Source organism: Pieris napi, chromosome 5, assembly GCF_905475465.1.
Source record: "Pieris napi chromosome 5, ilPieNapi1.2, whole genome shotgun sequence".
In the NCBI taxonomy this organism is placed as follows: domain Eukaryota; kingdom Metazoa; phylum Arthropoda; class Insecta; order Lepidoptera; family Pieridae; genus Pieris; species Pieris napi.
The window spans coordinates 6,119,963-6,144,749 of NC_062238.1; the positions used below are offsets into that span (position 1 = coordinate 6,119,963).

Here is a 24,787-nt window from a genome sequence, read left to right on the forward strand (position 1 = left end):
GTCCATTCGATCTTAGTTTTGTCACGCTTCTTGATGTTGTGCAGATAGTTATTTAGCGGCGCTTGTATGGTGGCGGCGTCTTTGATATTTTCGCGGTAGAAGTTTATCATACCGAGAAAACGTCGCAGCTCTTCTACGGTTTGTGGCTTTGGAAAGTCTGTGATAGCCTGTACCTTCTCTTGGGGTGGCTGTATTCCTTCCGCCGTGACTTGGTGACCGAGGAATTTGACAGTTGGCTGACCGAAAACACATTTTGATGGGTTGATAGTTATACCGTATTCTTCTAGTCGCTGTAATACGGTGCGTAGATGTTTTCGGTGCTCTTCCTCGTCTCTTGACGCTATCAGTAGATCATCAACGAAAGGGAATACGAAGTCGAGTTCGCGCAGTACTTCGTGAATAAAGCGTTGGAACGTCTGTCCGGCGTTCTTTAGACCAGGACACATGCGCGGGAACTCGAAAAGGCCGAATGGTGTTATGATGGCGGTTTTCTCCACATCTTGCTCGCTGACTGGCAGTTGTTGGTAGGCGCGGTTGAGGTCAAGTGTGGAGAAAATTTTCTTCCCTGCGAGTTGGTATGTGAAATCACGTATGCGTGGTATGGGATACCGATCGGGCTTGGTTATGGCGTTGAGCCTTCGGTAATCGCCACACACGCGTAACTCTCCACTCTTCTTAGGCACGACGTGAAGAGGTGATGCCCAAGGGCTTTTGCTTGGTCTGCATAACCCTTGATTTATCATGTTCTGAAATTCTTTCCTGACCATTTCGTAGCGATGCGGCGCAATGGGGCGTGGCCTGCAGTGAAGAGGCGGTCCATTCGTTTCAATGAAGTGTTCGACGGAATGTTTAGGACTTAGCTTCATTGAAGTGAGCCTAGTTGTGCCTGGGAAATCGGCTAGTATGCTGTGGTAATTTTGCCCAATGTCTATACTGCGAACTGTAGGTATGCCCGCAGTACTGAGTTGAGCGTTAGTTACCAGCTGTGTTTTCCCGTCGATCAATCGTCGGTTTTTTACGTCGACAATGAGGTGGTGGTACTGTAAGAAATCTGCTCCCAGGATTGGCTTGGACACATCTGCTACGACGAATTTCCATGTGTATGGTCTTCGGAGGTTAAGATCGAGTGTGAGTGACTTCTCTCCGTATGTAGGAATGACAGTGTTGTTGGCGGCGTAGAGTTGAAACGGCAGTGGTTTTTCGCGTGAGCCTTTTTTCTTTGGTAGCACGGAGATATTGGCTCCTGTGTCGACCAAAAAGGTAAGTTTCGTTACCCTGTCGGTAACGAAAAGGCGGTGTGATGATTCGGTAACGCCAGTTCCCGCCGCGGCCAGCGTTACTTTTAGTTTTCCGACTGGTTAATAGGCTTGACACTGCATGGTGGTGCGCATTTCTTCGCGTCCATACCGTAGCGATGATGGTAGTAGCAGTATGGCATCGGAGATTTTTTTCGGCTTCGGTCTTCCATCTGCGACTCTCGTTGGTTTTCGTTACGATTTGTAGATGCGTTCTGCGAGCGTGATTGTAAACGGTGGCGAGGGCGACGGTTGCGGTAGTTGTCGCGAGGTTGTGCTCGTAGCTCAGCAACTTCCGAAGACAATCTTCTTATTTCACCGATGAGTGTGTCGATGGTTGGCTGTTGCGGATGAGGTGGTGACACGCGGAGCGACGGTGAAATACCGGAGACTTCTTGGCTCGACGGTGTTGATGAAGTTAGACGCTCTGCACCGGAATTTTCTGTTGTCGACATCTTCAATGTTCTTGGTGTTCTTCTCGGGCTTGTTCTTCTCGGGGTTGTTCTTCACAGGGTCACCACTTTAGGGATGTTTGCTTGAGGTTGACTGGTTCAGAATTATTTGGTCGATGTTAAAATAAAACTCCCTAATTACTTGTAGAGAAGAGGTGAAGATGGAATAATGAATGATTGAATGATATTTATTTACAAAACTGTGTACAATTATACTTAAAAATTATCCTACACTTACAACTAATATTGACATGTGGTGCCAAGATGCGGAGCGTTGATTGGTTGCGCAGGTACCAGAGTAGGCGATAAAAATGCGGCGCGGCAAAAAGTTGGCCTTTTTCTGCACGCAGCCGTCGAAGCGTACGAACGTGTTCTTCTCAGAACACTTCGGCATCGCAGCCTTACGATAACGCCAAAAACTGTCCTTTTCAGGACAAACTACCGTAACACGACTAAACGTCCAACAACTGTCCTTTTCAGGACACACTATTCCTGTTTCACGACGAAAACGTTTGACAACTGCCCTTGTCAGGGCAAATTACCGTGTCTTACGACACGACGAAACTGTTCTTTTCAGAACACACGACCGTAACTATTCTGATATGTTCTTGTCAGAACACATCACTGTTTCAATACGACACGTTAATCAATCACCTACAATACCATACGTCACACTATTTGTCTATAATTAGAGCTGTTTTGCGGTTTTTTACACACAATAATTATCTATCAGAAATCATTTCAACAAGACTACTAATTTTTTACGAGAACCCTTACAAAAAACTCACCAAAAGCAACACAGCTGCGGCAGCCTTCGACACATATTTGCGATACGGCGCGTACCGATCTATATAATCGCGTTGTATTTCATCAGTTTTGATTTTGACTTGTGCAAGTTTCTTGCTCATATTGCCAGCTTCATATGTGATCTGATCTGCTACACTTGCCAAACGCCGACCTATGAAGAATTAAAAAAGTCTATATAATTCTCACATTCAATTTGTAGTCTGTGCGGAAAGAGGGCCGTCACGTCAAGTTGTTATGTTGACAACACTGAAACGTTTGACAGTAAACATAGGGAGCGTTCAAGTATTACGTAACGAATTTGGGGGGGGGGGGGGGGGGGGGTTTTCGTCTTTTTGTACAACGTTACGATGCGGGGCGGGTATTGAATTAAGCCGTTATTGTTAATATTATTTTCGACTTCCAGTACTTTACACCACATAATGGTGACTTTTAGGTATAAAGAGTAACTTGGTGATCACGAAACGTTTTACTATACTTGGGTACAGAAAAACGTTACGGCGCGTTAAATGGGGGACGGGGTTAATAATCTCCAAAAATTGCGTGAAGTAATACTTGAACACTCCCATACTCAATATGAAGACTAGGCGGTATGGTCGAAAGACCTGCCCCATGGGCGAAAAGAAAAAAAAAACAATATGAAGAAACATATAATTTGAATAAATGGAATGACGAATTATATTAATTCGGTCCGTCTAGCTGATTCTCTTTCCGCCCAGAATAAATTCAACCAAACTCGCCTACGACAGATTTTATCTAATTGATAGTTATTGTGGTTTAAATTTTACATAATTTTTCTAACGATAACTAATAAATTATACCAGAAATTACCAGCAAATAGATACATTTAATGTATCTAAAAATGCTTAAGAAATTATATAAAAACTCTAGTATCCTTTATTAGATAGAATGGCTTTGTTATTCCTCCTTTATACTAAATATGTTGTAATGAACTATGAAGCTTAGAATTTAGAATTTATTATAAATACATAAATTCTTTGTATTTTTTGTATTTGTATAGGTGTAACTGTGCTTTGTGTATGTTTAAATGTGTATTCCGTTATTGGCTCTTGTGTATAGTGTAATAATTTTTTGAATATTGTATAGTACTCGTAAGTAGCTGTAGGAATACCACTAAGCAAATAAATAAATAATAATAATCGAATCGCATAATTTATAAGTTGTATAGATACCCGTTTCAGTGATAGCTTCCTGGACCTTCGGTATGTGCTGGTCTACGGTCTTCTTGATGCCGCTAAAGACTTCCAACCCAGCTGCTACATCTTCTTTTATATTACTCTCTAGGAGCGAGCTGACGTTCGTCAAGAGATCTGATACGTCCGGGATCTGTGATAAAGACAATTTATGGGATAAAAGTTAATAAACTCATTATTGTAGTTTATATTAAAATGTACCTACTCAAAAATAAGCTCATTTACTATTAACACCTTATGAAGTATCCAATGAAAATAGGAACTAAATTATCAAAATTTTATTTATAAAATTTGGAAAAACCAAAATCTGTACCTGTGAAACAAACCGAAAAATAACTTAAAGGGACAGTAATAAATGGGAATCAATTTTATTATTTAATTTAAAACAACTTTCATTATAATTGTTTCTTTTCGGGTTTTCCATTCGAACTTTAGGAATGACGTTAAATAATCGAACTACCACACAGCGATAAGATAAATCTCATATTACACGGTTATTTTTTAAATTATTATATATAGCATAGTACCTGCACTAACAATGACTCAAAAAATAAATGGAGGCGACTTGGCAACAAATTGTATCAAATGGCAGCCGTCTCCATATTATGTGAAAAAAAATTGTTTTTTGGAACAAAAAAAATGAAATACCAAGCAGCGGTTAATTAATTTTTTGTAGTTAAATGTGAAATCAAGTCCAAAGACCCGTGTCTGTCATAACAAAACCCAAACTTATAACTATACATACCGTTGGGAAATATTTATCAAGCATCTAATCCATTTGAATGCATGAAATAAAAATTATTACATATTATAAAAATTATTATTATATATATAAATAGTTAATTAAAGACATTTCCACTTAATTGTTTTCAATGAAAGAAGCATTTTTGGAAATTGATTTTGTGCCTTCCTGGGTACCTCCACATCATCTGTTACATCAGGAATAAGGTAAGCTGTTTTTTTACAATATGATTTGAATATTACTTTGATGTCTATTTTTCTTATTATGTGTATTAATGTGACAATAACTTTTATTTAATTTATCAATTACCATATTATATTGTATTTCGGTGCCTAACTGTCCAAGTCGGTATTTCTCTTGCAACTTTATACATTCCTTTTCCTGACAAGCCACAAGTGTACGATGTAGCAACGCTTTAACTCGACGTAGTCCTGAAATTATTTAATCTAATTAAAATCTTTATTGAAGTTATACTTCTTTGGGCGCGTTATGAAAAATTGATGAGAGTGAAATTTTACGATGCGCGCGCACCGTGACACAAAATTAACAGAATGAAGTTGCCCACGGAAGATGCTACGGCATTGGACATAATTTAAAAACAACATTCGAATAATAATATAATTTATGTTACACTTAATGTAAGAGAATAATAATAAATATTTATTTATTTAATTTTTCAAATGTAAACTGAACTTTATTGACTATAATGACTCCTCTTCCAGTCTTTGATTATTTAATTGTAATTAATTATTTGCATGCAATCAAAAAGTATTGTGCCGTTTCTAACAACCACCATTGTTATGCTATCCTGGTAACAGTAAAAGTTTTAATAATGCCAAAGAAGTACAACTTCTTACGCGCGTAAGTACACGCACCCTTTTTTTGTTTCAAGTATTAATTAAAAATAATTAGATTTATATTGGCTTGACTTGAGGTCAATTTTCTGTACCTGCCAAATGTTTATAATAATAAATAATTAATAATAGTAATTTTTATCTTGATTTTCATAATAAAACTCTATTATACCAGCGTCAAGTTCTTCAGCCTTCGATCGCAGCGCTGAAGTTGATTTCTGTACTGTTCTTAAGTCCTCGGGAACTCTGTCCAACTGCTGGACCATTCCATTCAACTTTTGCACAGACGTAGCGCTTGTGAAATCATCCAGCACTTTTAGCACCGTTTGACCGCTACCTGTAACGCAAATTTCAGTTTAAAATAAATAAAATATCAGTACATATAGACTATAATGGCCTTATTTTACATATATAAATATTTCGTCATTTGCTGGATCACTTCAAGATAAACTTTACGACCACAGATCACTCAATATACGGAGCTATAAATACGTTGGGGACCCCCCCCCATGTAACTCGCCATAACGTTTTTCAGTAGGTACCCAAGTGAAGTACTGTACCTAAGTATAGTAAAACGTTTCGTGACCACCTAGTGACTCTTTACTTACTATTATGTGGTGTAAGTCGAAAAAAATATTAACAAGAACGCGTAATTTAATCCCCGCCCCGCAACGTACCCCGTTACGTAATACTTGAACGCTCCCTTGCATAATATATAATAAAGAACCCAGGTCAATGAAAAAACACTAAAACAAATCGTAATTATGTAATAATCATTTAGTAGAACATATTCTCACAAATATATTTTTTTGTAATGTTATTATTATTTGTTACAACAACATATTAATTAAACTTCGTGTTATTTTTGTGTCTTACTATTTTAATTTTCAAAAAAACAGAAATTCAAAAGTACCAGGCTCACATGAACTAAAGCCACTTACTTGTAAGCATCTCGTTAAGTTCCGCCTCAAGCTCCTTGTAGTTGGTGACTAGTAAATGTCTGGAGTGTGCCTGTGTGGCATTCAGGAATTCCCTAACGTCCTGTACGCTAGATTTAACAGTCTTTGCTACATTTGTAGTACCGGTGTCTAGTTGAGAATCAGTCGCAAACGCACATACGACCCCGAATCTGGAAAACATGAAAAATAAAGTAAAATTATCAATTTTAAATTTTGTTATTGATGCCTGGATTTTATTCATATTATCAACGAGACATTAATATTTAAAGTCCCTTAATAATAATGTACGTCAAGTAAGAAGTGTTTTTATAATTAAATACGTATGTATGGATTCTTAATCTCTCGTGGTAAGAAATATAACCTTTTGCTAAAATTAGCTTATGAGATTTTCGTTTCCGCAAACGTCTAAGTCTAATCCTATTTCTTAGAACTTTTAGGGGTTCAAGCTTAGGATTTCCTTCATTTTAGGTATGTTTACAAAACTAATACACAGTCTTCATAAAGAAAAATAATAATTGATAATACAATGACAATGAACGTGGTTTTAGATAATCATAGCCGACCATTAGTAATTGGAGAGGCACAAAATGATGAATAATTCAATAACTTGTGTTGTAGTGAAATGCTTTAATGGACCTTTTTAAATCCGTTTAGTAATTGTTTAAATTCATAATTAGGAGAAAATTATACATTACTTAGGGCGTACACCTCTACGTTGCGTACAGGAATGACAAAGATAAATTTTTAGGCGCCTGGATGTAAAATATCGAGCGATAAAAATCACTGTTATTTGTTTAAGCTGAGTGAAAAACTTACAAAAATAGAGTAAGGAATGCTATAAGAACGATGGCCAGTATTCCTTTGAGACATGCGTCGTATTTCCGGTCGAATGGCCTCCTTCTCCGACCAGACTTACACCATTGACAACAGCACCAGAACAGGCTGAAAATATAATATTATTATCAATAGATATATCATATATATATATGCTGATAGAGCACAAATCGTTGTGTTTAATTTATTTTATTATTATTATTAATTAACTATTAATTACTTAAGAAGTCATGTGGAACATGGTGTAATGTTTGCAGCGCCTTACAAACATTGTGTAAAACAAAAAACTTGACGATTAAAAAGAGTGGCGGAGAGTTTATTGCCAGTTCTTCTCTTCCGTACGCCCTTGATTTGAGAACTGGTAGTAAATGTAAAATTAGAAGCATTTAATGTATGTATTTCTTTTTGAACGTTCATAAGTGTAATGTACCTATATGAATATATGATTTTGACTTTGAATAAATAGTTATTAATTGCTTTGCAGAGCGTAAATAGCAGACCTGAGTTTTTGAATTATACCTTAAAATTCTCCAACAAATTTGAATTAATGTGCCATGATAATATAAAAATATAACAACCTAAATCAATCAAATAAACGCTCGTACATATCTTAATTCCGTAAATCCAAAAATATATATTCCAACAATTTAAAATTACTGACCCCGTAAGTGGAAGTATAGCGACCAAGAGGACAAGAACGACAATCACAGCAACAGGTCCAGCGTAATGGGCTAGCAGGGTCTTCCATTTCTCCTGCAGAGGTGCTACTTCTAAGTTTCCATCAGAAAACCAGACTATACCTGGAATAGAAAGAAAGCATTTATTACACACCGTTATTAGGAGACGAAAGAACATTTATTTACAAAAAAATATGAGCAATAAAGTCCTTTTCAACAAACAGGATCAGATGTGGTCGTGTTACGTTTTAAACCTGCTTAAACAGTTTTACAAGTTACAAATATACTTCTTATTTAATATCTAATCAAACCATGTAAATATAACATCGATTAAACGGTTTTGTACATACAAATGAAGATCCATGTTATTAAAATACTGTTATTTCCTAAGAAAACATTAATCTATAAGAGTAAATTGCTTCTGTACTAGCGATTGGCATCCTAATAAAACAGGCTGTTAACTCTCCGTTATTTTACCGGTTTTCTAATGATTTTTATATAACTGTGATCTCACGTACAGTTGCACTAAATCTTTGTACCCATATTTCAGAACGTGAAACGTATCAACTAATTATCAAAATTTGAGATTTCTAAAGTACTCATACATTACCAATTATTTAAAATATCGCTATAGGAAAGATAAAATATCTTTTCTTCTATTTCTTAATCTAATTCTTCTCTTAAAATCTTAATCTTAGTACGAACATCTGTAGACTGATATTCGCGTAACTTATTATTTCGCTTACGTATTCTATAAACTATCAAACAAATCGACTGATAAAGAAAAGTCGTTCTTAAAGTAAAAGAATTAAAGCATAATTTTGAAAGTGTATTAATATAGAGCACATCAGACACTGACAGGCCATTTACGCTAATTTATTACTCTAAGTTCATCTAAACAAAATTGATTATTGACACATAGTACTATTTCTTATTTCAACCATAAATTGATATGTTTATTCATTTTGATCATATTTTGTTATAAACCATGCCAAGCCTTTCAATTGCATTGTTGGTATTTAAAATAGTTCGAATTTGCCAGCCTGATGGGTAAGCCCCTTTCGACTAATTTACAATCAACAATAGTTAGAACATACAGAAATGTAAACTGTATAGCATTGATTAGAGATACGCAACATAAATGTTTATCTATTGAACGTCTTCTGTAAATGTTTTTAATAAATCATTCATATAACATAGTGTATATTAGTGACCGATGTAGGTTAGTAAGCGAAATTTCGTAAACTTCTCAAGCGGCTCGTTGGTCTAGGGGTATGATTTTCGCTTAGGGTGCGAGAGGTCCCGGGTTCAAATCCCGGACGAGCCCGCAGAATAGCTTTTTTTTATTTTTTCGTTATTGTCCCATAGAATTTATTCCTTAAAATATAAACTTCATACTTATCATACTATAGATAACGGTACAGAAACATTGAGTCATCATTCTTTGAAATTCTCACTCTACTGCACATTTCTCGCAATGTCAACATTCGTGATATACTTGATAATGGCCATTATACAAGTGATATTATCATTACTCTAATCACTGCTCCACTCGCGTGATTCACCTTGGCCGTGCCGCAACGGTGCCGTTTCTAACAACCACCATTGTTATGCTATCCTGGTAACAGTGAGTTACGAAATACGGCCAGTTAAATAATCACACGTCAATTGATCTTGGGAACAATTGTGCGTAAGAAAAAAAATGCATTGTTTTGATATTGCAATACATTTTTTAAGTTGGATAGTTTTACTTGTTGTTTTTTTGATTATAAAAATTCATAGTCCTTTTTGTCTTATGCTTTTTTAATTTAGCAAAGTGAACACAAAATTAAACTTCTAAGTTAAGTTTTTTTCTACATGTGTCTTGACTTAGGGTGAGATCTATAGTGCGCACTTAGACTTTGCTCAGACTTAACTACAACCATTCTTTACTTTTTTAAAGGATAATAAAGAAGGTATTGCATGAAATGAAACATCAATTTCTGTCTTAGCTTGAGCTTAGCTTAATCTCACCGTTAAAATGTCTATAAATATACTAAATCATAGTTTAATCTTAGTGTTTTTCGTAAGTAAAGTCTGAGCAAAGTCCAAGTGCGCACTATAGATCTCACCCTAAGACATCATGGAACATTACGATCTAGCCTCACTTAAGACTAATAAGTAATTTAAGTCTAACCTAATTTACTAAAAAGGATATTTTATGTATGTATTTTCACTTGTGCTTGTAATTCTTCAAAGTAATAAGCTAGACATTACAAAGTTTCAAGCATCTTTTGTTCTTCCATTGTTCCTTCAGCTGTCAACTCTGTGACTTTGAAACCCATAGAAATTTACAACTTTTGGCTTTAAAAGCAGCTACATTATAAAAGGATTGTTTCCTATTTATAAAGTAATATCTAGTTTTCCCGAGGTCGTGTTTTCTAGAATGAATAACAACCGGAAATAAAGCCTATTAATCTATCGTACGTAGAAAGCTGCATTAGGCTGCCTACGCACTGGCGACCATGGTCGCCGCGACCTGGCCGCGGCGGCCAATGAATTCTGGACTTTATATGGCCATCGCTATAGCCCCTACGCACTTAGCGGCCAGCGACCAGCGGCCACCGTTGGCCGCGGCGTCTAATTTGATGCCACGCGATGCCGTCCGCATGTCGCGCTTGCCTACGCACCGGCGACCATGGCAGCGGCGGCCTGGCCGCGTCTATGGTCGCCAGTGCGTAGGCTGCCTTACATCTGTATAATTCGTTTGATATAAACGGAAGTGCAATTATCATTTAGTAGGACATGGGACATCATTAATAACTATTTGTACCATAGCTGTGACTTCATTAATAACTATTTGTACTAGCAAACAGGTGGGTCATCGGGGTGCTTTAAATAATAGAGGATTTTAGTTTTACTCTATATTAACCACTCGCGTACAACAATAGAATATACGCGAAATAATTAAATGTTGATTGCTATGTAACGAATGAATGTAACAATCGAAAAGAGTTCCTACGTCTGGCTATACTCTCGGGGCGGAACTACGACGTACATTGTACATGCTTGGCTCGTACAGTGATCAGTGAGATCAAATAGTACGGGAGGTAGCAACGTTTTCGAGAAAGAATTTCAGGTCAGCTGATTTTGTGATATGTCTTCCTTCTTGCACTTCCGGTTAGAGTCTGGGCAATCTGGCTGGCGGTAGCGGTTGCGTTCATTAGTGCGCATCCTATCTGTCCAGGTAATAATCCTGGATTTTAAAAGCATTTTAAGAAGCGTAATTTTTAATTTTTCGTTTTTAAATACGTCTACCTGACATACTTTTTTTATTGCCAGACATTTTTCACGTTGCTAACAATGTGCCAGACGCGATTTTAAGTTTTATTTTTATAAAAATTTCAAAGTATTTTAGAATGTCTGTAATTTTAATATTATGATATTTAAATATAAGAAAAACTGAAAATGAATTTGCCAGACATTAATTCGATTGTTATGTCTTGAATAAAAATGAAAAAGTATTGCAGTATGATGAAGCATTGCATTTTAAGCAGCGTAATTTTTGATTTTTCCTTTTTAAATACGTCTACCTGACATACTTTTTTTATTGCCAGACATTTTTCACGTTGCTAACTATGTGCCAGACGCGATTTTAAGTTTTTTTTTTTTATAAAAATTTCAAAGCATTTTAGAATGTCTGTAATTTTAATATTATGTTATTTAAATATAAGAAAAACTGAAAATGAATTGAATTTTCTTTTTTGTGACGTCACTATAGGCTAAAACAACTTGAAAACTTAATATTAATTATTCATAACTTACATTTAGTAATTAGGACAATTTAAATAAAGCGTTGATTATTAGTTTTAATCTAATTTTATATTTCTTTTTATGCTCGTACTACAAGCATTATACTGCAATACTTTTCATGACTTTATCATTTTAATTCAAGACTTAACAATCGAATTAATGTCTGGCAAATTCATTTTCAGTTTTTCTTATATTTAAATAACATAATATTAAAATTACAGACATTCTAAAATACTTTGAAATTTTTATAAAAATAAAACTTAAAATCGCGTCTGGCACATTGTTAGCAACGTGAAAAATGTCTGGCAATAAAAAAAGTATGTCAGGTAGACGTATTTAAAAACGAAAAATTAAAAATTACGCTTCTTAAAATGCTTTTAAAATCCAGGATTATTACCTGGACAGATAGGATGCGCACTAATGAACGCAACCGCTACCGCCAGCCAGATTGCCCAGACTCTAACCGGAAGTGCAAGAAGGAAGACATATCACAAAATCAGCTGACCTAAAATTCTTTTTTTTCAAACGTTGCTACCTCCCGTACTAAAACTGAGTACGGTAGTATCAGACAGTCATGAGTAAGATTTAGTGTTGTATATATAATAGACGAATTCTATAGTCGCAACCTTGGTGCTTCAGTTCTAAATTTAGTTAATTATTTTAAATTATTTAGTTTTATATGCTTACATTGCGGCCAAGGCAGTTTAATCATAATGATAAATTTCATTCATTAGGTTACTTTGAGATAAAGGTTACTCTGTAACGCAATTTATTGAAACTGGAATTAAGATTTGCGATTATAATTGTTTCGTAATACATGATTTCATGTTTTAAAAATATCTATTTGAGACCTAACATAAGACATGTTAACCATTACCATCAAATATAATCGAAACCGCGAAATGTATCCTTAAATTGTAGCACGCGACCATTACGGAAATCGATTTATTATTGTTTATTAACGAAATCAGAGCAAGGCGAGGCTAACTAGACAATATTCAAACTGAAACAGTTCAGTTACATTGTTTATTTAAGGACACAGTATTCAAATAAACCTAAAAAGCAATGTATTACATTAAACTAATGAAAAAAAATAGTAAAGTTATATACTTCAGAAGCCAGACTTATATTTTCTATGTACAATAATTTTAAAGGCTCGACCCCGCACGTCCTCATCTAATGCCTGACTTGAGGAGTCCTCCATCCCTGAGGTCAACAGACCCTTGTCCTTTTGAACTCGCAAATTTTAATTTATGAATAAGTTTGGTTTCCGTTTATATACATACTAGCCGTTTCGCGCCCGCTTTGCTGGACGAATTAAAATAAATTTTATGTTTCATTATTTTATTTTTTTTCATATTTTTATTATTCTTCTTTTTAACTTCCCGCTAAGAAAATTGAAATATTTCGAAAATCGAGTTTTTAACAGATGTTGACGTTTAGAGGTTCTAGGAAGCCTCCCCGAACGTTTCCGCGGTGAAGTCCGTATGGATAAATTTTCATAAAAGTAAAACAGCAATAAAAAAATGAAGGAACGTTGGAATTTAATAAATAAATAGCCATAGAAAAATTTCGCATCGAATGGTGTTAGTTTCATGTCGATACGATCAGTGGTTTAGGCGTGATTGAGCCTCAAACGAAGACCATTTTCATTATTTATATACAAAATACATATAACTTCTGCAAATGAAAAAGGAATAAATAGTCAACATAACTGTCATTTTTAAACAAAATAAAATATAAAAAGATTTCCCGTACCGGGAATCGAACCCGAGCCTCCTGGGTGAAAGCCAGGTATCCTAGCCACTAGACCATACGGGAGATATTCGTGTGAACAAAATATTCGATAACGCTCTGCAAGTGAATGAAAATAGAACTAAAATCATATTGATTCTTGTATTTGGTGATAGGTCGCGCTGTTGCAGCCTGTTGCTATATAGGCGTCGCGCCGTTCGGTAGGGGGAAAGCGGGCGTGTGAAGGGGACTGAAGAGGTTGTGGGGGGAGAAAGGGGGCAACAGCAGCCCTTTGTGAGCGTTGCATTGGATCGATAGCCTGCGTCCTGTCTGAGCTAGGATACTATGTAACTAGCTACATACAATATACGTACATTATCAGTTAGTTTCGGTACAGTTCAATTATAACTTTTAACATTGTGATAATTTTAGTTTATTTTGAATGTGTTTTGCATACACAATATTACTTGAAAGCAAGTATTTCAACTATAATGCAACAATGAAACGTATGTTTCAAAATGTCAATGCAACAACGAATTGCATGCATTGAAGCGTAAATAATGGGCAATCTTTGAATCAAGTTAACTGGTTTTCGCATGACTAATACACTAAATCAGTTATTAAGCCACATGCATGAATGCCTTAAAGGTACACGAATGAGGTCATATGAAATTTTGGTAACGATATGCATTATTCAAAACTTGCGTTCGTTTTATTCTACTAGAATATAACTTAGAAATTATTATTAACTAGAAACACGAAAAAACTGTGAATAGTTTTATAAAAAATAAAAAATAAACGGATATAAATAGAACCGATCGTAATTCAAGAAGCAGTATATCGTCAATGTATAGTTATCTCTTTGCTGAATATTTTCTATCCGCGATGGAAGGGTAGGGAGTAGGGACCTATTACTAAACGTCATAGGTACTTCTATAACATTGTAAACTTCTATAGTCATATTATAGCTACCAGCCTCTCAAAAAAATCGATAATAAGACAATATATATGTTTGATTTGTGAACATACATAATTTTTAAGAATAACTAAGGTAGCAGATTTAACAATGAAACTAAACTTTAGCGGAAAAGGGCGGGGCACAAGGAAGAGCAAAGTGGAAGAACAAAGAATTAAATATAGATCGACCAGATTAAGAAAATAGCGGGAGACACATAGCGAAGAGTGGAGCAGACAGAAATGGCTGGATTTTGGGGGAGTCCTTTGTTAAAAAAGCCACAAAGGAATTAACAATTGTGTTAGATAGAATAATAAACGTATTTGAATGTACCTGATATTATAGGCTTTTATTATTATCATATATTTTTTAATGCATCAAATTCTGTGAGAACATTACTGTAACATATAAACATGTAATTAACCATTTACTTTCGGAACGCAAAACATTTGTTCCTGATTGCAGTTAAATTGTGTCCTCAATAGTGAAAGGCATCTAGTGCCCCGATGAAGGCCACCTACTCCATGTTCAACTTAGTCATCGATATAACCAATTTCTAACATCACTGCTCTAAGAACTCACCGGAAACAGAATTTAATAGAATATTAGAAGTGAAAAGAAAAGGTTTTTAACACAGTCATTTTAATTGACTTATAAAAACCAAAGTAGGTTATCAATTCGTGTATTTTTTTATGTATGTTAAAGCATAGTTTGCACAGCGAATATGTCCGAAAAACCTAACAAATAATAATAACAATAAAGCCACTTTTATTCCATACTATTTACAATACAATTTACAAATCAAAAGGAAGTGAGTTTTATGAAAAAGAATGAAAGTAAAACATAAAGAACTGATAAACAATTATATTATTTTCATATGAATTTCAAGGCGATAAGTAATCAGTACTTACGTGGAATTATTAGCAATTATTTTTATCTGATATTGATATAATTGTGAATTATTTACGATAAAGTTTTTATATTAATTATTCGTATCGAATAAATAAAAGGGAATCTTAATGAGGAAATGATAAAAAAGACAGTAATTTATTATCAACGCGTATTGCCCAATTTTACAAATATCTAGGAAATATCGTCACAGACTGCAGGCTGGAGAGGAATTATCATCACAGTTGACAACTGTTTGTCTTGTTCATTTCAGCTGTAAACTTGATACAAAGGGAACGTCGGGGCCATCACTTAGGCAGATGAACCACTTCAAGGGTATTCGACTCTTCAGATTTCATTTCTTTTGACTTTCGAAATATACGCTCTTCATACACTCAATGTAATTTTACGTTATTCAAAAAACCCGGTTGACCTATATAGAATTTGTCTGTTTTTCGTATACGGATTTTCTTCGTCCAAAGCTTTTATATATCCCTTACATCTTTAACCATTTTCTCAAAACCAAAACCTTCACTGTCGATTCAAAACATACATTCAATAACTATCTTAAGCAACATCATCAAACCTGACGTATGCTCAAACCGAAACAATATTTCTTGTGCAACAGTAGTAAAACTATACTAAGGTTATGTAGAATTTATTAATTTCAATACCTGTTAAGTACCTGATAAATAAGTTAAATGGAAGAGACTACCTACCCACGACAGAGGAAATCTTAGCATCCCCTATCCATCTTAGTACACTAGGATTCCCTGTTTCCACTGGCTGGCTAGTAAGACTTTCTCATATAAAGTTTTTCTGTCTTTTCTTTTTTTTGTCAAATAATCGGTTATTTTAAGGTGCCGTTCGCGTTACAGTATTTAAATGATCTCGAGAGTGAATACGACAATTTTTGTTAACACGTGGCGTGAATTGTAATTCGTTTGTACAGATCAAGGTCAAATCTTGACATGAACACGTTTCTATTCCTTCGCATGAATTACTAAGAAAGATTTACACCTTTTGCGCGAGTTTGATCTATTTCGATTCGAACACAAATTTAAAAAGTACCTAATTTGAATTTATAATTATTTCTGGTCTGGTTTCTGCCGTATTCGAAGAGGGTTCTTTAATTAAACTAAATCTAATACATATATAAAATTCTCGTGTCGCGGTGTTTGTGGTTAAACTCCTCCGAAACGGCTCGACCGATTCCCATGAAATTTTGTGTGCATATTGGGTATGTCTGAGAATCGGACATCTATTTTTCATCCCCCTAAATGTTAAGGGTAGTCCACCCCTAATTTTTTATTTATTATTTTGTTTAATGATACAGTATTAAAAAATACATACAACCCCTAATTTTCATCCCTCTACGATCAACCCCTATTTTTATTATAAATGATATACATGGCAAAACAACGTTTGCCGGTTCTGCAAGGAAATATAAAGGCCTAGTGGTTTCACGTTAATCAAAGGCGACTTACTCCAGGTAGTCCAGCTATATTATGATCGTTCTATTGGCCGAGAAATGCCAGTCAATTTTGCTCCGTACGATTTCTATGAAACTATTCAGAAGGTGAACTGTACATAAACTGACTGTAAGTTTCATGTCAAAAACTCATAAAGAATTAAAGTTCTGCGTTACATCATCAGTTGTCACAATCACACCAACGCGCTTTGAGACATAAGGGGTTGATACCAACTGTAGTATAGCGGTGTTCATGAGACACTTGAATAGCTTTTCATTTCGCTTTCGCAGGCGAATCTTTTTTTTTTTAAAGACAATTCACACCAATTGACCTAGTCCCATGCTCAGCTGGTGAAGTTTGTGTTAGGGTACTAGGCAACGGATATACATATAGGTATATTATAGATAGATAGACATATTAATACATATTTAAACACCCAAGACCTAAGCACAACACCAAATGCTCATCACATCGATGTTCGTCTCAGCCGGGGATCGAACCCGGGACCCATGGATCTGGAGTCAGGGGTACTAACCACTAGACCAATGAGTCGTCAATTTTACTTATTAAAACAATTCTTCAACTATTACTATAAAATGTACGGCGTTCTAATAATGTTTTAATGCATTTCTGCGTTCTATGTTTCTCTAGTTGTCTATGACTAAAGGTGCGCTTACACGGGCAACTAAAATTGCTCAATTCCAGTCAATACTCGTCAATTATGACGTCACGACTACATCAAGCAATTTACGGCAACGGCAACAAGCATCGATACTGCGCAATACAATATTGAGCGATATGGCGCAACTTCATCAACTAGGCAATACTGTCATACACGAGCATTTCAGTTTTCGCTCGCTATGAACGACATTGTTCTTGCTGCGGCGGCTTGTAGCGCTTTTTTTATCATTAATCAAAAACAAAAAACAAAGAAAAGGAATAGGCGCATCTGGGTGCGATCGTTTTTGGCAAAGAGGACAAAATTTACAAAATTTTCATTATGTAAAGAATTAGATGATATATTATTCAAAAACTTTACTACAATGTCACGAACAGACTTTGAATTACTTTCGAATAAAGTAATTAGAAATTATTATTATTTAGACCTCTCGTTCTCCCCGCGGAAGCAAGACGGCAAGCCGCAAAACAAACAAGTGCGAATGAGACATATACAAAAATTGCTAGGAATTTCCAAGTCCATTGGATATTCGTCAATTCGTATCTGCGACATTGAGCGATATGAAATATCTGGAGCAATTAGAAGCAATATCGCCGAAATAATTTATTGCAATTTATTGAAATTATTGAAATTGCTCCATTAATTGCTCCAGATCGGTCCATTCGTGTCGCCGAGCAATTATTGCCCTCGTGTAAGCGCACCTTAAGAAAGTTGACCTAGTCTCATGGCACAAATTGTGCTATCCAGGTTAAGCATTCCACAATACTCGGTAGGATTAAGGGTAAGAACTAAGAGGTAAAGCGAAGCCCTCGGAGAAAAATTAGGTTTTCATAACAATAAGAGGAAAAAAATTAAACGTGAAGCCTAATAACACACGATTTACTCACAATTCTAACTTTAATATTTATTATTATTACTTTTCTACTTGGTATTATTATTATTTATTTTATTTTGTTAGAGGCGCAAACTAGCTGCTGTGGTCTCTGGCAGAATGACCAGCGCTGTGGAACTTTTTGCTCCTCAGCATAATGCTGAGCCAGGGCCAATTACAACCACAGTACACACACATTGCACACTGGAAGCGAACTGAATGGCAAAAGGGAATTTTTAATTTTAATTCTAAAGTTTTATTGTTTTTGATGTCTTATTTTATTTTTTTTCTTTAAGTATTGTTATTTTTGTGTTTATGTGTGTGTGTTTTCGTTTGTAATAAATGTTATGTCTATGTCTTTGTAATAAATATACTTTCTTAATGAATGGAAAGACTTGCATTACGATTTGAGAAATTCCAAAAAATAAAAGTTATAATAGACTCTTCAACTGATCGCTAACAAAAGCGTCCTAAGAACGAAACATTCGTTTCCCAATCCATTAAAATCAAACACATGAATAAAGAAGTCAATAACAAATTATGCAATAAAAAGATGCAATTATAAATTTTTCTTTACACGCGAAATGGATCTTAACCACGAAGGTAAAAGCAGTAGAAAAAAAAATACATTTCATTTCTAAGACAAACCCATCCAACGATTTATAGAGATAGAATAAGAAAATTAGAAATGGAAGTCCGACATAAGGAAGGGTCTTCTTTAATAAGTAGATAAACAAGTGAGAAAGAGCAATATATAGGTTTCCTTTAGACTTCGGGTGATACCATCAACTATACTACAGTCGACTCTCGATAATTTGACGCTCGTTTATTTGAATCTCTCTAATAAAAATTTGTGAATAATTGTTATAATAATTGTTAATACATCATAAGAATATAGAAATAATAAGTAACAAATTTTGATCAAATTCTTATTTCCTTTAGTCGCCCCTCCCCCTCGTGGTTATTCAAACACTTGTTATTTTGAACTCTTGATAATTTGAAATTTATCTCTGGTCCCTTGAGTTTCAAATTATCGAGAGTCGACTAACTATACACGCTCCATAGTTAGTACCGAAATCAAGAGTCGTACTCTTTATAAATACGGATATACCTATATAAAAACTCTTTTGCAAAAAAAGTTTCCTTTTTATGGACGACACTGGTGGCCCGCACCTTTCTGACGACTCGAAAGCTCGAAAGTAAGAGATCCCAAGGTTGGAGGGATCCCAACTTCTTGCATGTACATGCAAGAAGTTGGGATCCCTTATCACTTAGGGGTTTGAAATCTAGTAGCCGATTCTCAGACTTACTGAATATGCATAAAGAATTTCATAAGAATCGGTCGAGCCGTTTCGGAGGAGTATAGGAACGAATTGTCACACGATAATTTTATATATTAGATAGAAGTATTATTAGTATAATATACTGCCAAATAGAGAGTAGAAAAGTACCAAGGTATTGTCAAGTTTTTTAATAGGGCCAGTAGCAACGGCCCAACTTTCCAATCACAGGTCGGTCAATCAGGTGTTGAGCAGTTTCACTTTCACTGTTTCCATGTTAAATGTTAACTTTCCAGAAGCAATACACATTTCCAATACAACAATGACGAACCTCCCGATATGACATCAGACGTACCAATACCAATTAAAGTTTTATGGTATTTAAATTAGATTTCTCTCATCGCAGCACTGGAGTGTCAATTGTCCAAACCTTCCATGTTAAAATTATAAAATAATATTTTTTATTAGTTAAACTTTAAATTAAGCTTAGCTTAGCTTATTTAGAACGTTTCACGTCATCATTCCTTAGGGATTTTATCAATTTATTTCGTAATCCTACAGCTAACAAAAATTATATATAATAATAATTATTATATTTATTTGGTTCACTATATTATAATTGTTTATTATACTATATTTTTAGTGTAACAAACAATTACACTAAAAATATAGCTATAGACGGAATACAGAATTACCTACAAAAAGGTTGAACAATTCACAAAGGGAACAAACAATAAAAATGATTATTAATAAATACAATTCAATAAACAAGTTAAAATATGAATTGCATCAAACAATTGATCATTCAAATTAATTCAGTCGTAATTAAACAATTGAGCATCACTTACATATCGATTGAATAAAACTTTATTCGTATTACACAAAGCGGCTGTTCCTTCAATTTTACTATAAAAGTTCATTTTATTATGTCTATAGGGCATATAAGCGAATATAAAAACGTTATAATACAAACTTGACCGCCCTACTTCAGTGACATTTCTGATGGGGCTTAATAGGTTAACAGCTGATGTGAAAACATTTAGAACAATGCAATGCGATCAAAGTGATCGACCATCTGTTCCCAACTGGGTCTTACAACACGGGTTAATGACTCACAAATTTTAGTAGGCACACGTGAAATACCCGACCTTTAAAATAGGTAAACATGAGATTAAATTTATCAAAAACCTTTATGGTCTAAGATCCCGCTATACAACGACTTTCACCGAGATGCTTATTTAATGAAACTTATTTTATATATAATTTAATATGTCAATAAATAAAATCCATATGGGTTGCCTAGCAAATTTCAGTCCAGAGTATGTTTAATTAATTTAAAAAAAAAAAATATTTTTTTAAACACTTCACCGGTATGATTATTAGATAAATTCTATAACAATCGAAAGTATGAAGCCCATAGAATATGCAAACGTTAGGTTGTTTTTAATCAATTAATTATTTATGTGTATATTTTTTATGTGACACTAAAGTATATATACATCTTTAGTATTTAAAAAGAAGGTTATAGTGATACATATATAATAATACCCTGATTAAAAATATTGATTGAAAAAAGTTCAAAAAATGTACTACATGCAAATTATAAAAAAAAAAATTGTTTTTAAATATTAATTAAACATACTCTGGACTGAAATTTGCTAGGCAACCCATATGGATTATATTTATTGACATATTAAATTAAATATAAAATAAGTTTCATTAAATAAGCATCTCGGTGAAGGTCGTTGTATAGCGGGATCTTATACTATTATAAGTAGTTAATAAAATGTGTAAAAGGGAACATAAAAAAGTTTACGCTTTAAATACTCGTTTGTTTCATTATATCAAGTTGTAATAAAAAGAGACAGCGCCATTTTTATAATGCTGTAATTTACATAACACTATTAAGATGTTTGTATATTGTTATAAAGTGCAACAGAATATATATTTAATTTGCAATACCATAATTTTTTAAGTCCGCATACGAAACCAAATGGTTGCATCGAAATGACTCACGAGACCTCAAAACATTTAGTTTTACATATTTGAAAGCTGCGTCATCGCAGAATTGTTATACAAATTTCCGATTAAATAAATGGGCATAGGATACATCACACAATACGGAAACTCCAAATGGAAACATATAATTATCCTGTGTCTATATAAAGATAACAAGGCCTGTTAATTGCACACGAAATATATTATACATATTTAAGCTGCTGATAATCGTTAGGTACGCAAAAAATCTTAGTCGAACATTACTTATTTTACGTGACTAAAAGAAATCCTTTCTAACATATTTTTTCAACTAGATGTAGCACTAAAATCTATCATTGGCTCTAGTCTCTATGTATAAATAGGAAATTCACTACTTACAGTTACTAAGTATTCACAAAAGCATTTCATCCGTTATAATTTACGATTAGTCGCAGATCAACAGCTTCTGTTAGTAGTAACAAATGTGTATAAACATAATTGACGTTGTTAACCTCAATACTTGGCCATCTAGAATCAACTGTACATACACAGCTTAGCTTCAAAGCTTAAAATTCTCTGAAGTAACTGTTCCAATTAATAGCTTGTATGGCTGCATTGTGATGACAATGTTGTTGGGATAGACTCATCTAATTCAACTTGTTCTCGTCATTTCGTATTCCTACGTAAAAAAATATTACATACATTTAACTATGTAATACCTAATTTGGCTGTGTCGTGTGATGGTGTGAATGTGGGGTGTGTTTAGCACTATGGATATTCTTAATACTCCTTTTAAGCATATTCCGCGATAGCTTAAACAAGACAAAGCTTAAACAGTGGACGTTGTATGTCAAAAACAAACAAAACTGAGTTTTTGCATAGTTGGTTTTGAATTTTGATGTGAGAAACGTTATTCTTTGCAGTTAATTATTATGTGAGATTTACCTAATTTAACCATACCTATTCGGTAAATGAACGAATGGATTTTGATCAAATTACCTATGTCATTGATGAGGTCAGTAAATGAATATTATGTACATAACCGACTTTTCAAATAGTCATAACACGTATTATAGTCACACGTGTTATGACTTTTTGACTATAAGACGAATAAAAAATCTCAAAGGAATGTTTTGTAGGAATCACATTTTTTCTCAGAATTCTATTTCTAAGTTATTCTGGATTGTATTCAAAGTTACGAATTCTAGAATTACCTACACATCATTTTATTACTGTCAGGTTTACTGTTTACAAATGTTTTATTCCATTTGTTTTGTCTAAATAACTTTATGTCATGTGTATTTTTGCACTTCTTGCGCTTGCCTTATCTAAGCGATAAGGCCGCCTTTTTATTGAATTATGTCAATTGTATTATATTTACAATAGTACATGCAACGAAGTGTTAATAAATAAAAAAATCAATACATAATAATACAAGAATTATTCAATCTATGTTACAACACTCTTTATTCCTTGGTATCATTCCAGTGTGCTTTCTTTTGGCTAAGGCTTTCTCCAAATCCCACCATTTCTGTCTGCATCATGTTATTCTCTGCCATGAGCCATTTCCTTAATTTAGTATATCCAATCGCCTTCCTCTTTTCCTTTTATTGTACCTTGGGCACCACTTTAAGACTTAGTATAAGATAAGTAGATACAAAATAAAGATACCATAACAATGCAATTGATAGCGATTACTCATATAATGTTACTGTAAGTTAAAACTCAATCGTTAGCCCAAGATAACATTACTCCTCAGACGTAATTCTGATCAGTTGACTGCGCAGAACAGAGACAGAGAACTTTCTCGACAATAAGTGGCTAAACTGACAAAAAACCACGCATAGACTAAAAAGTCTTAAAACTGTCACCAGTTTATAAGATTACGCCAATATCTTATTGTTGTAATCTGCGTAGCTATCCATTACAATAAGTCATTTATTAATTATAATTATTTTTTATAATTATATATATATAAGTCCTTTAAGTTATAGTAGGTATATAATTATAAGTCAGCTATTTCAGTTATAGATAAAATTCGAAAGGTTGATAACGATTTATTGTGATGTCAGTAGATAAAAATTTCACTTACAGCCATTCACTTTGTCAACACGATAAAAGCTGATAACATAATGTTATTTATTAGTAAACATAGATATTATCACGTTATATTATCATATAGACAGCGGAAAGGTAAAATCCCTTTCTAACCGACTTAAAATCCCGAAGAAAGAGATTATGAATTCAACGTGTATTTTGTAGTAATAAGTAAGGCTAGATTGAACATTAACCTATTTGTAATTATTCGTTTTGACGTGATAACGTCTTTAAAATCTTTTTAGTCGGGTGACATGTTCAGAAACTTGTGTCACACCAAAACCTCACGAGCGCGATCGCAGGTATAACGAGAGAGAGACGGACCGATCTCCCGTCTCATCTCGAGCGCTGCCAGTCATTCCGTGAATGTATGAAGAAAAATGTATATCATAGTCGAATAAGTAAACTTGTCATTTTACACCCGAAATTTATGATCAAAAGTGTGAATAAAACGATAGATGTAATTTAAAATTTGAAAAAATTGTTATCTTCATTAATTCCTTACTTCCCAAAAACTTATATCACCAATAAGACGTTATCACGTAAACATCTCGATCGTAAACCTACTTTACAAACAACCAATATTTTTCCACAAGGAAAATGCAATATGGGCAATGCAACGCATAGATCTTATTAAGTGCCTCATTTAGATATCTGTGATTATAAAATGCACAGTGCGTCCCATTTTTATCTCAACCGGTTGAGGGCAATGCCATGAACACTGTGCGATACCCGTTGAAAAAAGTCAATCAGCCTCGACTAACTGTTCGTCGAGCCCGTGGTGAGTCATGTGTAACACGTTTTCCTGTAGGAAATATTCCCCTAGCAATTTATTTTGCACTATTGAGCCCTGTACCGTCGACATGATCATGTTGATCTATGAAATTTCTATAGTATAGCTGAATCAATCTGCTATAACATACAGACCAAGTCTGCCGCGCTGTACATATGTAGAGTTTGTGGGTGGTAACTGGTAGGTAATACGAGAACATTGTATTTAACTACGCAAATATATTAGTTACACTTTGTATATAGCATCGCATAAATGATACATCTCGATGGAAAAAATTAATAGCTCTTGTACAGCCTTGATTTACGAGTCTTCAAACTTTAAAAAATAATATTGCTGATCATACAAACTGAGATAGTTAGTTGCAATTGATTCGACCTCCGCGCCGAGCTCCCTCCTCATACGCAAATAAACGTCTAAC

General features: G+C 34.3%; 1 protein-coding gene and 2 non-coding genes across 9 annotated transcripts in view; 1 reads left to right on the forward strand and 2 right to left on the reverse strand.

Annotated features, from left to right (window-relative positions):
- Positions 1 to 24,787, reverse strand: part of LOC125049586 (prominin-like protein) — a 67,249-nt gene that overhangs the window by 26,610 nt on the left and 15,852 nt on the right. For 6 of the 7 annotated variants that reach the window (XM_047648966.1, XM_047648969.1, XM_047648965.1 and 3 more), the window contains 8 exons: positions 7,816 to 7,954; positions 7,137 to 7,262; positions 6,303 to 6,490; positions 5,534 to 5,698; positions 4,817 to 4,938; positions 4,511 to 4,534; positions 3,745 to 3,898; positions 2,536 to 2,705 (listed from right to left, as the gene is read on the reverse strand). In XM_047648966.1, the coding sequence (XP_047504922.1) occupies positions 2,536 to 2,705; positions 3,745 to 3,898; positions 4,511 to 4,534; positions 4,817 to 4,938; positions 5,534 to 5,698; positions 6,303 to 6,490; positions 7,137 to 7,262; positions 7,816 to 7,954 (1,088 nt within the window). The remainder of the gene's footprint in view (positions 1 to 2,535; positions 2,706 to 3,744; positions 3,899 to 4,510; positions 4,535 to 4,816; positions 4,939 to 5,533; positions 5,699 to 6,302; positions 6,491 to 7,136; positions 7,263 to 7,815; positions 7,955 to 24,787) is intronic. The other variant, XM_047648968.1, reaches the window with a different exon arrangement.
- Trnap-agg lies at positions 9,087 to 9,158 on the forward strand. Its single transcript has one exon. It is a non-coding gene; the product is annotated as a tRNA-Pro (tRNA).
- Trnae-uuc lies at positions 13,373 to 13,444 on the reverse strand. Its single transcript has one exon. It is a non-coding gene; the product is annotated as a tRNA-Glu (tRNA).